Genomic DNA, 14,589 nt, shown 5'->3' with positions numbered 1-14,589 from the left:
TCCCGGTGTGCAGGGCGTGTCCCGGTGTGCAGGGCGTGTCCCGGTGTACAAGGTGTGTCCCTGCACGTAGGGCGTGTCCCGGTGTGCAGGGCGTGTCCTGAGCATAGGGCGTGTCCCGGTGTGCAGGGCGTGTCCCGGTGTGCAGGGCGTGTCCCAGTATTACATGGTTGCCTTGTCCGACTGATTTTGGTTCGGTTTGGTTGATCTTGTTTCCTTAGCACTCATGATGTGGTTTTTGCTTGAAGCAGTTGCGTGACCTAAAATGTGCCTGGATGATGACATCAGTGAGAACCATCTATTGGTTTATGTTCTATAAATGTCTTTTGCTTATTTTGTTAAAATATCCTCGAGCTTATTAACATGACTTTGCTTGGACCACAGAACAGTAAACCAGATTCCTTGCTGAAAATGGAAGAGGAGTGTAAATTTGACAGAACGTCCCTGTCAGGCAACAAAGACAGATTCAGCTTCATTATGTCTCATGGGAAAATGTCCAGGTACGTCTGGTTTGACTTCTAACTGGTTCGTGGTTTTCTGTAGAAAGCGCCCACAGATCAAGTGGGTTATGGTGATTACTAGGGATGCAAATCTCTCCGTGTCATTTGATTCGATTCTGATTTTTGGTGTCACGATGCGATTTAAAATCAATTTTTCAATTCAAAAGGTCATAAATTTAGTTTCAGTTTTAATGTACATGTAACTGACAAGCTGAAAAGATTAAAACAACATTGTAAACAAATAGAACATTTATTTAAAACAATCATTTACAGTTCTTTACTGTATAAAATATTTTTATTCATTTTATATTTATACCAAAAATAAGAAAAAATATAGGAGTGCATAAAACTCTGTAACTTTAATTACCAGTAGTGGGTTAGCTTAGTTGCCTGAATTTTTCTTAAAAAATAATTAGAAAAAATAAATAAAATAAAAATATAGAAACAAATAATTCATCCATCATCTTTATCCACTTCCTCCTTTACGAGTCACTGGTATCACTGGTTCCCATATCAGCCATCCCTGTGTGAGAGGTGGGGACACCTGGACAGGTCTCCAGTCCATCACAGACAAATAATTCAAAATATATAAATATCAAAGTAAACAGACTTCATCTACCAGACACAGTACATTAACCTTTAACATAAAATACAGACTTCAGTTATTTTAACCATATTGCTCTAACATTTGTTATATTTTCAAAACTTAACCTAATATGAAACATACAGACTTCAGTCTTAACCATATTGATTCATATTTAGTAAATGTTTAACTAAATTTAAAAACCTGCACTAAAACTTGTGAACTGTAATAATTTATAAACCATAAACGGTCTCATTTAGAAGTGGCTCCAGATGATGTGTCTCGTCTCTTCAACCTGTTCAAAAGATAAATTACATAAAGTTTGTTGGTGAGTTCTGGGCTTTGTGCTGATAAATCTAGAGCTCATCTCTGTTGGTGTCCTCTTGTTTCATTTTTAGCTCCAAGATCCTAAAACCTCAGACAAATTCAAGTATTTTTGGATCATTGCAAAACGTAAAGGATGATAAAGCCAAGCCTGTGAGAGATGAGTATGAGTATGTCTCGGATGAAGGAGAGCTGAAGATTGATGAATTCCCCATCAGGCGGCAAAAGAACACTATCAAGAGAGATCTGTCCTGTGAGTGTTTTGGACTTACGCATGCAGAGCTTCAGTTTACTTTACACATTTGCATTTACTTGAACTTATAGTTAATAACTAGAACTGCTTGTATTTACTGTAAATGTACTGGTATTACCTGCCACAGAAAGGAGAAGGTGGTTGAGAATGTTTTTGTCCCCGTCTGTCTCTGTCATCAAAATGTCTCATGAACAACTGGATGGATGTCTTTACAGTACTGTCAGAAAATATTTACAGGAGGCACATCTACAACCTGTCAGCTTTTGGAGTCAACCAAATTCAAGGTGTATAAATGTATCAATTAAATGATAAATGATGCACTTTGCTGTGTTTTGTCAGGTGTGTGGCCTCCCCTCACACACCTGATACTGGTCCTTGGAAAAATGTTCTTACACAAAATCACAGCGGTGCAAAAAAGGTTGAGAACCCCTGACGTAAAGGAGGAATCGTCCAAGGATCTCAACAAAGTGATAGACAGTATTCCCAGGGAGGAGAGTGGTGATCTGAGCAGACCTGGTTGGACATTTTGCTGAAGGAAACAGAGGAGATGAGGAAGTGAGAGCAGGTTTGTTGTCAAAGACAGAAACCAGAAAGGTCAGATGGTGATGGACAGGAAGATGGAAACAACACCTGTTTCCAAAAGAGGGAGAGACATAGGATGACTTGTAAAAGTGGAGTCACTAGTATGCAGGTAGAATACTTTCTGCCATCTTTGCTTTGAAGTACAGAGATGGTCAGAAAGAACTTCACAGATTCTCTGTAGATTTATAAAGGACGTATGATCAAGTCCAAGGACAGTGTGTGGTGTATGAGGAAATCTGGAGTGGTAGAGAAGTATGTTAGACTGCTACAGGACATGTATGAGGACAGCAGGACATGTATGAGGACAGCAGGACATGCATGAGGACAGCAGGACATGTATGAGGACAGTAGGACATGTATGAGGACAGTAGGACATGCATGAGGACAGCAGGACATGTATGAGGACAACAGGACATGCATGAGGACAGCAGGACATGTATGAGGACAGCAGGACATGTATGAGGACAGCAGGACATGTATGAGGACAGTAGGACATGTATGAGGACAGCAGGACATGCATGAGGACAGCAGGACATGTATGAGGACAGCAGGACATGCATGAGGACAGCAGGACATGTATGAGGACAGCAGGACATGTATGAGGACAGTAGGACATGTATGAGGACAGTAGGACATGTATGAGGACAGTAGGACATGTATGAGGACAGCAGGACAGTGGTGAGATGTGCTGCAGGAGTGACAGATAGCTTCAAGGTGGAGGTGGGAGTGCATCAAGGATCAGCTCTGAGCCCCTTCTTCTTTGCTCTGGTGATGGACCAACAGATGAGGTCAGGCAAGAATCTCTGTGGACGATGATGTTTGCAGATGACATTGTGATCTGTGGTGAGAACAGGTGGAAGAGAACTTGGAGAGGTGGCGGTATGCACTTGAAAGAAGAGGAATGAAAGTCAGTCGTAGTAAGACAGAGTCCATGTGTGAATGAGAGGGAGGAGGTGGAACAGTGAGGCTACAAGGAGCAGAGGTCACAAAGGTGCAGGACTTCAAGGACTTTTGTTTTTGTTTTTGTTTTTGTTTGTTGTTTGCTGCACTTTGGCCATCCTTTTTTAATGCACTTTGTAAATAAATTTGATTTAGTTTATTGTGACAGTCAGAGTCTGTCAGTGTGGAGACTCAGCCATCCAGGACTTTTGAAATCCTTGGTGTTTAAAAACAGCACCTGAACTTGTGTTCTTTAGTTGAAGATTCTCATTTAGAGCTTTCTCATGTCCAAACTAGGGAGTGAGGAGACTCTCACTCCAAAAAGATCTCGCCAAATGATAAACAAAATGTCTTCAACTACAAAATAGAAGTACAGTTGCTTCGTTTTGAAACTAGTAGGAAAAGCAACAAAACATTTAGCTGTTTGCACAGAAAATAGGAAGATGCTGCCTAGCTCAGCCATCTTTCTTTCCTGCAGCTCATTACAGTTTTTTTGTTCTTTGTTTTAGTTTCAACAGAAATAAGGGAACCTCTTCAGCCTTCCAAAAAACCCAAGTTCCAACCCTTGGTGACCAAGGTATGTAACAATCATTGTACGCTCTTAAAGGCCCCTGATGGTGGTGGACATCTCAGCGTGACTCAAACAACTTGTAGTTTGTAATCAGTGTGAAAAAGTTGTACTTTGATTACACTAAAGACACAAACATGGTGGTAGATTGCAATGCACCCAAAAACTCCAGTTAAAACATATTTAAAATAGTTTCTGGATAACTCAATGATTGTCCTCCTTCAGTAGAGCAGTGGTTCCAACACTGGTCCTTGAGGAACACCATCCAGCATGTTTTAGTTGTTTTCCTGCTCCATCATGCCTGATCCAGTGATTTAATGACTTCCTCAAGTTCTGCAGGAGCTCACCCATCCAATCACATCAGGTGTGTCGGAGCAGGGAAGCAACTCAGACATCCAGGACGGTGTTCCTCCAGGACCACTGGTGAGAGGAGTAATGTGATGCATGATAAATAGGGCTGGACTATACGGTCAATACTTTTATCATGATATATTTCTAAAGTTCGGTCGATAACAAAATAATTCAGATATAGATATAAACAATATTAAAGCTTCAGAAAAACTGTACAAATAAATTAATGTTCACCTTTTATTTGTATTAAGCCTTCCAAGAAATTTTAAATCACCGTCAAATAAACACAAAACTCTCAACGTTGTCAGTATTAATAGTTTGAACTTGAAACCCCATAACCTAACCCTGCAGCAGACGTTCGCTGCGTCTTGGTGCAGCTGGGGGGGTTTCAGGGACACGATGGCTCAAACTTTATTCTGCCTCATCTTCTGACTCTCATCAGATTCTGTCTAGTGGAAACTCTCAGAAGGAACAAGTTGGATGTTCCCACCGCTAGTTAAAACCACTCCGTCACATTTTGCAGCAACTCAATGAAACCTGCAGTTCTTCAGATGTTAGAAAGACGAACCACGTCCACACCATTAAATCAGTCTTTCCTCTCATCACTTGTGTCTTCTGCTTCTCTTCACTTGTGAAACTGTTCAGTCACATTCTGACGGTCATGGACGCTCATTTTGAAGAGGAAACTTAACGCACGTTGGAGTCCTAGAACTGCTCCGCTCCAGGTGGCTGCATGTTGGAGCAGCTCTCTTACTTTCATTCTGAGATTTTGCTTTTGGAAACTTTAATTCCTCTTGTTCTGGATGTAAATCACATTTTCTGGATGATTGTTTCCTCTGGTATCAGATGCTGTGCAGCTGGAAGGATTTTTACTGAAACTTTTTTAGTTTTGGACATTTGTTATGATGCGTAACCATGGCAACAAGGCAGTTTTCTACAACCAACAGCAGCTGATTAACATCTCAAAAGATCAAATAATATCTCAACTACAGCCCCAAATCTCAAATGAGTTGAAAAGGATGTTCTGTGGATGCATTCTCATCTACCTGCCAGCTGTGCTCGAGTGCCTGACCACTGAGATCCTGGAACTAGCAGGAAACACGGCTCACGACAGCAGAAGGACAGGATCGTCCCTCAGCACCTACAGTTGGCTGTCCGCAGCGACGAGGAGCTCTGCAGACTGCTGGGAGGAGTGGCCATCGCTGTGGGAGGAGTTCTGCCCAGCATTCAGGCGGTCCTACAGTCCGGGGGAACCAAGAGGCCAGTCGAGTCTGGGTGGACGGATCGGACGGCATCTGCAGCCAGTTTCTTAGGATCCACTGTGGGATGGACCTTTACATGAGATCCTTCCTGTCTACAGCATCAGCATCTATAACATCTCTTAATGAAATGAGGATCACGAGTTACAACAACAAAATAATTTCCCTCTGGGATTAATAAAGTATTTTTGAATTGAATTGAATTGAATTGAGATTACCCTAGAGCTGTCATTTCTAACCCGATCCCAGAGCCCGGCCCCGCCCGACCTGGATTCGGACCAGGCCGGGCCATAATAATGTACGGGCCGAGTCTGTGTCAGGCTTTTGATTGCGTCAACGCACGCGACTGACGATCTAATTATATGGCAACATGGCTTGCCATACAATCACCAGCAGCGCGCTGACCGGCCTAAAAGAGGTAAAAAGTTCAGTTAAGCTTCAGATGGACTACTGCCAGTGATCCATCAGCCCAAATGGACGTTCGTTCAGCCGCTGCACTCAACTGATGTGCGCGGCCGACGACCCAGACCGGTGAGATCATAAAATATCTGTGAAATGTAAGCAGGGGCAGAGCAGGGTCTGTGTGTGAATAATGCAGGCAGGAGCAGGGATTAATGCGCTTTGACGGCCATGAAAGGACAAACACCCCTCAGCTCCGATCTTCTGCCCTAGCTTAGCCTGCTACCACTGACTCCTTCTGGGCTTGAGCTCTGTGCGTGGTGCACATCACCATGCACTTTCAATTCAGTTTACTGATACAGCGCCAAATCTCAACAAAGTTGTCTCAGGGACTTTACAGGAACATTCACATAGAAAAGCCAGTTAGTAGAGTTCTCTATCTAAGGAAGCAGCAGACGCGTTGAGTCTTCACTTCATGGCAGTCTCCCATCCCAAGACTCTTACGTAGCTATGTGTCGCAGCTTTTTCTGTTCGGGTGGAAGCGGCCGTTTCCACCCGAACAGAAAAATAAATACGTCAGTGAAACGCTGTAGTCATAGCGTAATGTTTATCAAAATATCACAAATGTACTTAAAACTCACCGTTATTGAATAAAAGTATGCAGTAGTCCTTCGTTTATCGCGGATGTTAGGGACCACGCCCCCCCGCCATAAGTGAAAAGCCGCGAAGTAGGGAGACAGTAATCACACTCATGACCTGTTACTCCCAATCTCCCTCCTTAAATAAACAGTTTAAATTTAAATACTGCAACATTTTAAATAAATAATTTGTTTATTTAAAATGTTGCAGTATTTAAATTAAATTGTAGAGAAGAGAAGAGCAGCAGGACATCACAGGATGTCACGCAGCTTCAGCTCTGCAGCACGGAGCACAAATGTTCTTCTTGATCAGTGACACTGAAACAACTGAACATAGAAGTTATAAAATAATTAAAAATAACTTTTAACACTTTTATATTTTGTGATTATGACGATTGTTATGATGTGACATACTTTGAATTTTAAGTTGGAAGACAAAAGTCGATCAGTGAATCTGGACAACAAAGGGTTAAAAAGCTGCAGCAGGAGAAATGTGTGGCAGAGAAGGAGATCAGCTGATCAGCTGCAGGAGGGAGCTTCCCCTGCACTTGTGGGCTGCACACATGGTGCAAAATCATTTAAAGTAATTTATTTTAAATAAACAACCCATGGCTCATCCGTCAATCAGCCAAGTGTGTCATGTCCAATGTTACTTTGAAAATCAGCGATATATCGAAGCTGCGATAAAACGAACCACGAAGTAGTGAGGAACTACTGTATCGTGATATATATCGATATTGAATTATTGTCCAGCCCTAACTGTAAATAAAATAACAGCAAGTAACAAAGTTAAGGCAGATGGGGAAAAGTTTATAAGATCATAAAAAGCCATATCCTACTCTTGATCTTGTACTTATCAGGTTACACTCTACAGTTTCACAGTAAATAGAATAACAGATGGACAAAACACTTTTGTATTAAAAAATGTCTTGTATGACAGTTTGAATAGAAATTAGTTTTAGAACATGCACCAAAGACAGATGTTGTGTTAATAATGTTTGTTGGTGATTTTTTTTTAATTAGTTCAGTTCACTTTATTTATATAAAGCCAAGTCACAAAAGAAGTCGTCTCTGAACATTGTACAAAAACATTTATATACTTTATTAAACTCAATTAGTCAAATATATAATATATATATACTAATATATATTAAGGAAGCCAGGCAGTAAAAGGAAAAACTTCCTTTTAACAGTTAGAAACCTCCAGCAGAAGCAGCCTCAGGACAAGCGTCCATCTGCTTCGAGCAGCTGAGGTTTGAGAGGACAGGAAGTAGAGACGGACACAGAATGACAGGTGCAGGTGCACTTTCTATAGGAGGAAACACAAAACACAAGTTACAATATAAATAAGTACAAATACAAACAGATTGAGCAGAGTAAGTAAAGACAGCAGCAGAGTGAAAAGTGTGGTCAGTTTGTCCTCCAGCAGTCTAAGCCTATAGCAGCAGAACTAAGGGACAGCTCAGGAAACCCAAGCCGACACTAACTATAGGATTTATCAAAAAGGAAAGTCTTAATCCCAGTCTTAAAACTGGACCATGTGTCAGTCTCACGGACAGAGATTGGAAGTTGGTTCCACAAGAGAGGAGCCTGAGAACTGAAAGATCTGCCTCCCATTCTGTTTTTGTAAACTCTAGGAACCACAAGTAAACCTGCAGTCTGAGAGCGAAGTGCTCTGTTAGGAAAATATGGAACAATAAGATATGTAATATAAGATGGAGCTAGGTTGTTGAGAGCTTTGTAGGTTAGAAGTAAGATTTTGAATTCTATTCTGGATTTGACAGGGAGCCAATGGAGAGAAGCTAAAACTGGAGAGATATGATCTCTCCCAGTAACTCCAGTTAAGACTCTGGCAGCAGCATTTTGGATCAACTGAACACGTTTTAAAGAAGTATTTGGACACCCAGATAATAAACCATTGCAATAGTCCAGTCTAGACGTGACAAATGCATGGACCAGTTTTTCTGCATCATCTTTAGATCAGATGTTTCTAATGTTAGTGATATTACGCAGGTGGAAGAAGGAGGTTCTAGTAACGTTTTTAATGTGGGGGATAAAAGACATGTCCTGATCAAAAATAACACCAAGATTTTTAACATTAGAGCTGGAGGACAGATTAATGCATCTAAGGAGGGAGAAAGACTGAAAAATTCATTCCTAAGGTGCTCAGGTCCAAAAACCAAAACCTCAGTCTTGTCTGTTCAACAGGAGAAAATTAAGGGTCATCCAGGTTTTTATGTCTTTAAGACATGCTTGTAGTCTAAGTAACATTGTTTTAAGTGTGAATAAATAAGAAGAAGTGAAGTTCTAATTCTTTTTTTGACTTGTGGTTGTTATTGAGATTTATTTTAGCAAAGGTCCTACAGTAAACTGGGAAATGAAAAGGAAGCAGTTGTAATATCATTAGATGCAAATTTAAATATTTATCTGAAATCCATAAAATGCCTTTTTAATCCAGGAAATGAACTTTGTACCTTCATAGTTCCGTGTTCTTTTTATATTTCTTCATGCTCTTCCTTCACAAACAGAGCATGGACTCCTCAGATGAAGAGACTTTGCACATAGACACTGAGGCCAAGACTGAGACCAAAAGTCGTAACGCGAAAGTGAAGAAAAAGAACAGCAAAACTGCTGCGGGGATTCTGGACCTGCTGCAGGCCAGCAAGCAGGTGGGGGGGATCGACTACAGCACCGACAGGTAGGCCCGCTCACTCCAACACCTTCTCACTTCTACCACTGAAATACACGCGCAGTCTTTCAATGGCGCGCATGAGGTCTTCTTTTTTGTTCCCTGTTTTTGGAAATACCCTCTCTCCGTTTGTCCGTCCTTTGCGTGTTGTGATCATGATAACTAGGAAAAAACAAGTGAGGTATCAACTTCCATTTTGGCGTGGGGCTACATCTAGATGTAAGAAAGACTCCTTTCAAAAATTAGGTCACCATGTCAAAATCCAAAATGGCTGCCACCATGACTATGTTAAACGCGTGAGCTGGATAATTAAAACAATTATCAACATGTCAACTTGTACTTTGTGTGTGGCTGCATCTAGGTGTAAGAAAGTCACTATCAGAAATTGGGTTGCCACTTCAAACTCCAACATGGTCACTGCCATCAAGGTTCATGCTCAATAATCCAGGCAGAAAAATCCAACAGAGTTAAGTTAGGTCCTCTGGACGGGGGAGAGGGCGGACTCCAGAAACTATCTTGGCACCATCAAACTGGTCGATCCACTTTGTGAAGGTTCTACTGTATTTACAAGACTGAGTTTGTTGTGGCTCCTCAGACTGATGAAGACTTTTGGATGAAAGATGAAACGTTTCAACAAGAAGAATCAGTCCAGACGACCGGACTGAACTTTGTTGGATTGTATACCTGGATTATTGAGCATGGACTTTTTTGGTTTTGAACCAGTTTGACATGACTGTCGACGAAGAAGAGGGCCGGCACCAGAAGAGGGGGCGTGCCAAAGACACCATCTTAGCACCAACATAACTGGTTTGTTCCACTTTGGAATAAACTGTTGGGAGACGAATCAGTTTTGTGTTGTGTGTTTCCTTGACTGATGAAGCCTTCTGGATGGAAGGTGAAACGTTTCAGCACAAAAAAGAAACTGTCCAGATGACCTGACTGAAAAATGTTGGATTGTATACCTGGATTATTGAGCATGGACTTTGTTGGTTTTATGTTTTTAGACATGATGTTGATGACATTCATAACGACATAATGTTTTAAAACATTAAGGCTTACTTGCATTCTATGTTCAGTTCCTGTTCAGAACAACACTTATCTCGAAAACTACAAACAGTCACTATTCAAATCCCTCAGCAATGGAGGACGTCAGCGTATCCCTTGTTTTCTTAGTACCGCAAATTCCGCCGTACACGTCGCACCGCCCTATAAGTCGCATCAGTCCAAATATGTCTCATAAAGAGGAAAAATCCATAAATATGTCTCTTTGCCGTATACGTCGCATCTATTATGTGTCACTGTTGACATGTCACATTTGGTACATGTCACCGCTGACAACCCGGAAATGTGGGCCGGTGTTCTGACAGAAATCAATTGGCTGCCAAATGGTGGCCGATGGAACGTGCATGACTTTAACAAGAACTTAACAAGATTACCACTTAAAAACAATTATTTGTTTGCTCAAAATTATAGTAAAGGTGTGTCTCAGTCTAACTTTTGCTTAATAAATGCACTTTTCACTAGGGATGGGGCCGATCCGATCCAGCATCGGTATCGGCCTCCAATACAGCATAATTTACGTATCGGATTTTTCCGATCCATGATGCATGTCTGTGTCTGATGACCTGCTCTGCACGTTGGCTTCAAACTATGGAATGGATTTCCTGAACGACGGCGTGTCTCATGAACCCAGAGTAACAAGACCCGCCTCACATTCAGGAAATCCAGTTCATAGTTTGCAGCAGCTACAACGTGAGTAAATACTCTGCTGAGGGCTGAGCAGCACTGTGGCTAACGACTAACCAACTTTTCATCGTAACATGTCCGCTGTGTGGAAGAATTTTACACTAAACATCGCAAGAGAGCAACGTTCAACGCCTGCAGAGCCGCTGTACTGAGAGGAGGAAGCTCGGTCGCGACCTACAATACAACAAACTTAATAAACATTTGAAAAAGCACCACATTAAAGCGCACGAGGATTGTTTAGCCAGGCACCGCGGTAAAGTTAGTTTTATGTTGGACGTTCGAGCTCCGTGGCTTCAGCGGTGTGTTCCTCTCGTTCAGTCCGAAGCAGGCAGACTGATTTCAGTCTGTCCGTCTGGGAGGAGCAGACTGAACTCAGACTGTCTGCTTCACAGCTTGATTGAATATTTACATCTAAATTATAGGTTACATTTTACATTTACATCAACATGGCACTCTGCACTAACAACGTCTTGACTGTGTCATGCTGGTTAGATGAGCTGCTGCTGAGAAAGATGGGCTCAAGAAGAAAACAACAAGAGAAATTATTAATCATCAGAACATGGAAATGGTTTGACATATAGATTTTAATTCAATATTTAAAATGCTATTCTAAACAACAGTGTTGGAAGATGTCAGGGATGTTACATTAATGAAGTAAACATTTTAATGTTACAGCACTGACAGGCAGCAGCAGTGTAGAGTTTAGCTACTTGTTAGCTGCTAGCTAGCTTACTTTACAATCGGAGGCTGTTTCCTTACACAGTTATATTGCGCTATATCTTGTAATATAACCTCTGTAAATAAAGGTTGGATGAATGAAACTCCATGAAGTTTCCAGACAGGTCTCCCGAGGGAGAATAGACCCGGAATTACTGATCCACAGCGTCGAGTCAGAACAGAAGTTGTCTGACGTCATGTGAAAAGGGTCTAGTGAGCTGGATGAAGGTGCCAGGCTATGGCAAGCCGATTTTGTCATTAATAGCCACTTTTACCTATTACATGACACAACGGCATGCCATACTCCTGGAGTGCCATCCAGTGGCTGAAAATGGTAGTGTTCAATCTTTTCAGTCAGAATGAAAACGGTCATATCTCAGCCAGAAACTGATTTATAAAAATGGGGAAGAAACAGAGAACGTCGCTTCGGTGTATAAGTCACAGGACATGCAAATTATGCAACTAAACCGCAACTTATGAGGTGAAAAATATGGTAAATGAATTTATGTTCTCTTTAATGAGTTTAGTCAGTGGCAAACTGCGCCACCATGCTGCCAGACTAAAAGATTGAAAAAGGTAAATTTGATAACTCAAAGTAAAATACACCGTCAGTGAGTAACTGAGTTTACAAGTCTTCTGTCAGCAGTTCATGTTTGGTCGTGCACTAACCAAGCAGACCCTGTGTCTGTGGACTCGTCTTTTTGCCTCTTGCTTTTTGATGGTTTCCTTCATTTCTTGGACAATTTGTTTCTGTCTCCCAGTGTGTTGTCGTCCATTGAACGCGTTGTTATTCTGTGAATGTTTCTGAAGCATTCACACTATTGTGATCCATTTTTCTTCCGTACATTTTTGGCACATTTCTTGTCCCGCAGTTTTCAAACTATTTCAACAATCATCAAAATGTTGATCTCTTTCGGGACAATCCTGCTGTGACTTTTGGTATCAGTGCAACTTTAGCTAGTTGACGTACAGTTTTAGCCTTTTCTGCCTTTTTTAAATGGAGCTCATTTTCCATCCTTCAGATGTTTAGATCTGTTTACAACCTGCCATTGTTCTGCTTCAGCTTCTTCCAGCTTCCTTCTGCAAATTTAAACTTTTTTCCAGCTACTTTCAGCTGTTTTTTTTTCCCCTGAAGAAAACAGAAACTCATTGTTGGATGTGTTTGAAACTCACAGAAAGTAATCATCAGATAAATGTCTAGAACTGATTAACGTTTGGAGCCATTTTGATTCAAGATCAGAGTCAGAGTTTCTTTATTTGTCATTCGCACCACATGTACCTCCACATGTACCTCCACATGTACCACCACATGTACCTCCACATGTACCACCACATGTACCACCACATGTACCACATGTACCTCCACATGTACCACCACATGTACCTCCACATGTACCACCACATGTACCTCCACATGTACCTCCACATGTACCACCACATGTACCTCCACATGTACCACATGTAGCTGAGAGCGAACCCCATCACATCGTATTGTCTAATCAATGTTTTTAATCGGCAGCAGCCTGGCAGTCCCAGTCAAAGTTTCTCCAGGAACTTCCTAGTTTCTACTTTTTTGTGCTCATTTCTGCTTCTTTCAGCATAATTGGGCAAACATGTTCTTTCTGCTTTTTTCTGCTAATTTAAGCTTTTCACCTTTTCAGCTAACTTGTTAGCATTTTTAGCTAATTTCAGCTGTTCTCAGATAAATTCAATTTTTTTGTGGTAATTTCTGGTACTTTCAGCCTAATTAACGTCTTTCTGATGATTGGGGACTGCCTTTTAAAAGGCAGACAACTTTTTTAATTCACCTCAGAAACGGGTTTCTTAACTTTATTTATTTATTTCTTATACACTTTCCATCAACTTTAATGCAGCCCGAACAGCAACGTGTACCCCACAAACGTTATATCCAAACGACCGTCTCGGCCCTGTGCTGTGTGCTGTTACTTTTATTGGCGTTTTGAGTTACCATGGCGACAAGGAGAATTCATAGAGGACCTGACTTAACTTTATTAGAGCACATAAAGTTGCACACAAGACCAAGTTTAACACGGTTTTTACCTAAACAGCTGTAACTACATCAATTTTCATCACATGCTAATATTAGATTTCAACTATGGCATGAAAAGCGGCAGGCCATATTCATACCTTCAAGGACTGTGAGACCTTTAGAATATTTGTGTTGTTGTCCTCTCTGTCAGCATTCTGACTGTTTCTTGTTGTACTTGCAGTCAGCCGCCTGCATCTCCCAGCACACAAGAGGCCATTCAGGGCATGCTGTCCATGGCAAACCTGTCATCTTCAGAGAGCCTACAACAGTCATGGAGCAACAATCAGTCCAAAAACAACAGCCAATCAAAGAACGGCTCACAGGCCTGCAAAAAGTCCAGCGGAGGAACGAGCAGCAGCAGTAGGCGGCCGACAAAACGTCTCCCAAAGAAGCCCAAGAAAAGCAGCAGCATGGAGAGTCTAGATTACGACGATGAGCAGGATCACATGGACGCCTGTTTCAAGGACTCAGATTATGGTAAATATAAAAAATTTAAAAACACATTCAAGGTGCTGCCAATTTATACTTAAAAACTGTGACACATCCGGACAAACCCTGAGCAGAGGGTCTCACATACCTAGAAGACACAATTAATCTTGCTCTACTCTGCAGTATTAAATACTTTTTAGTCCAAAACGTTTGGGTAAGTAAACGATCAAAAAAGAAGTTAAAATGCTGAAGACAGGGCCTGAAGGTTCTGTGGTGATAGATGTCCATGCATCACATGTTAGAGCCAGGATCATAGACATGTCTGGGTAGGATGCTTGAGCTAGAAGCGAGCGCTACGTCTGTTAGCATTTTAGCTAGCGCGTCTGTATTGTGCGCCGCAGAACAGTTGTCAACCAGGGGTGGAGGGGGCATGTTAGGATGAGCGATAGAAGTGGAGCGTGCTCTGCTCACACAAGGAGAGCTGTTGGTCAGGCTGCTTCTTATGCCGTGCTTTTTAAAATAGTTATTGAATCAACTGTTTACAAATGTAGGTGAACGTAGATGT

The 14,589-nt window shown here is 41.5% G+C and overlaps 1 protein-coding gene across 1 annotated transcript in view; it reads left to right on the top strand.

The window, feature by feature from the left end:
* phf2 (PHD finger protein 2) overlaps positions 1 to 14,589 on the top strand; it is a 72,780-nt gene that overhangs the window by 48,257 nt on the left and 9,934 nt on the right. The window contains exons 14-18 of the mRNA XM_037678540.1: positions 382 to 497; positions 1,479 to 1,657; positions 3,688 to 3,755; positions 8,922 to 9,091; positions 13,777 to 14,072. Of these exons, the coding sequence (XP_037534468.1) occupies positions 382 to 497; positions 1,479 to 1,657; positions 3,688 to 3,755; positions 8,922 to 9,091; positions 13,777 to 14,072 (829 nt within the window). The remainder of the gene's footprint in view (positions 1 to 381; positions 498 to 1,478; positions 1,658 to 3,687; positions 3,756 to 8,921; positions 9,092 to 13,776; positions 14,073 to 14,589) is intronic.

This window comes from Nematolebias whitei, chromosome 7 (genome assembly GCF_014905685.2).
Source record: "Nematolebias whitei isolate Nwh7 chromosome 7, NemWhi1, whole genome shotgun sequence".
In the NCBI taxonomy this organism is placed as follows: domain Eukaryota; kingdom Metazoa; phylum Chordata; class Actinopteri; order Cyprinodontiformes; family Rivulidae; genus Nematolebias; species Nematolebias whitei.
This window is presented reverse-complemented; position numbering and strand designations above follow the sequence as displayed.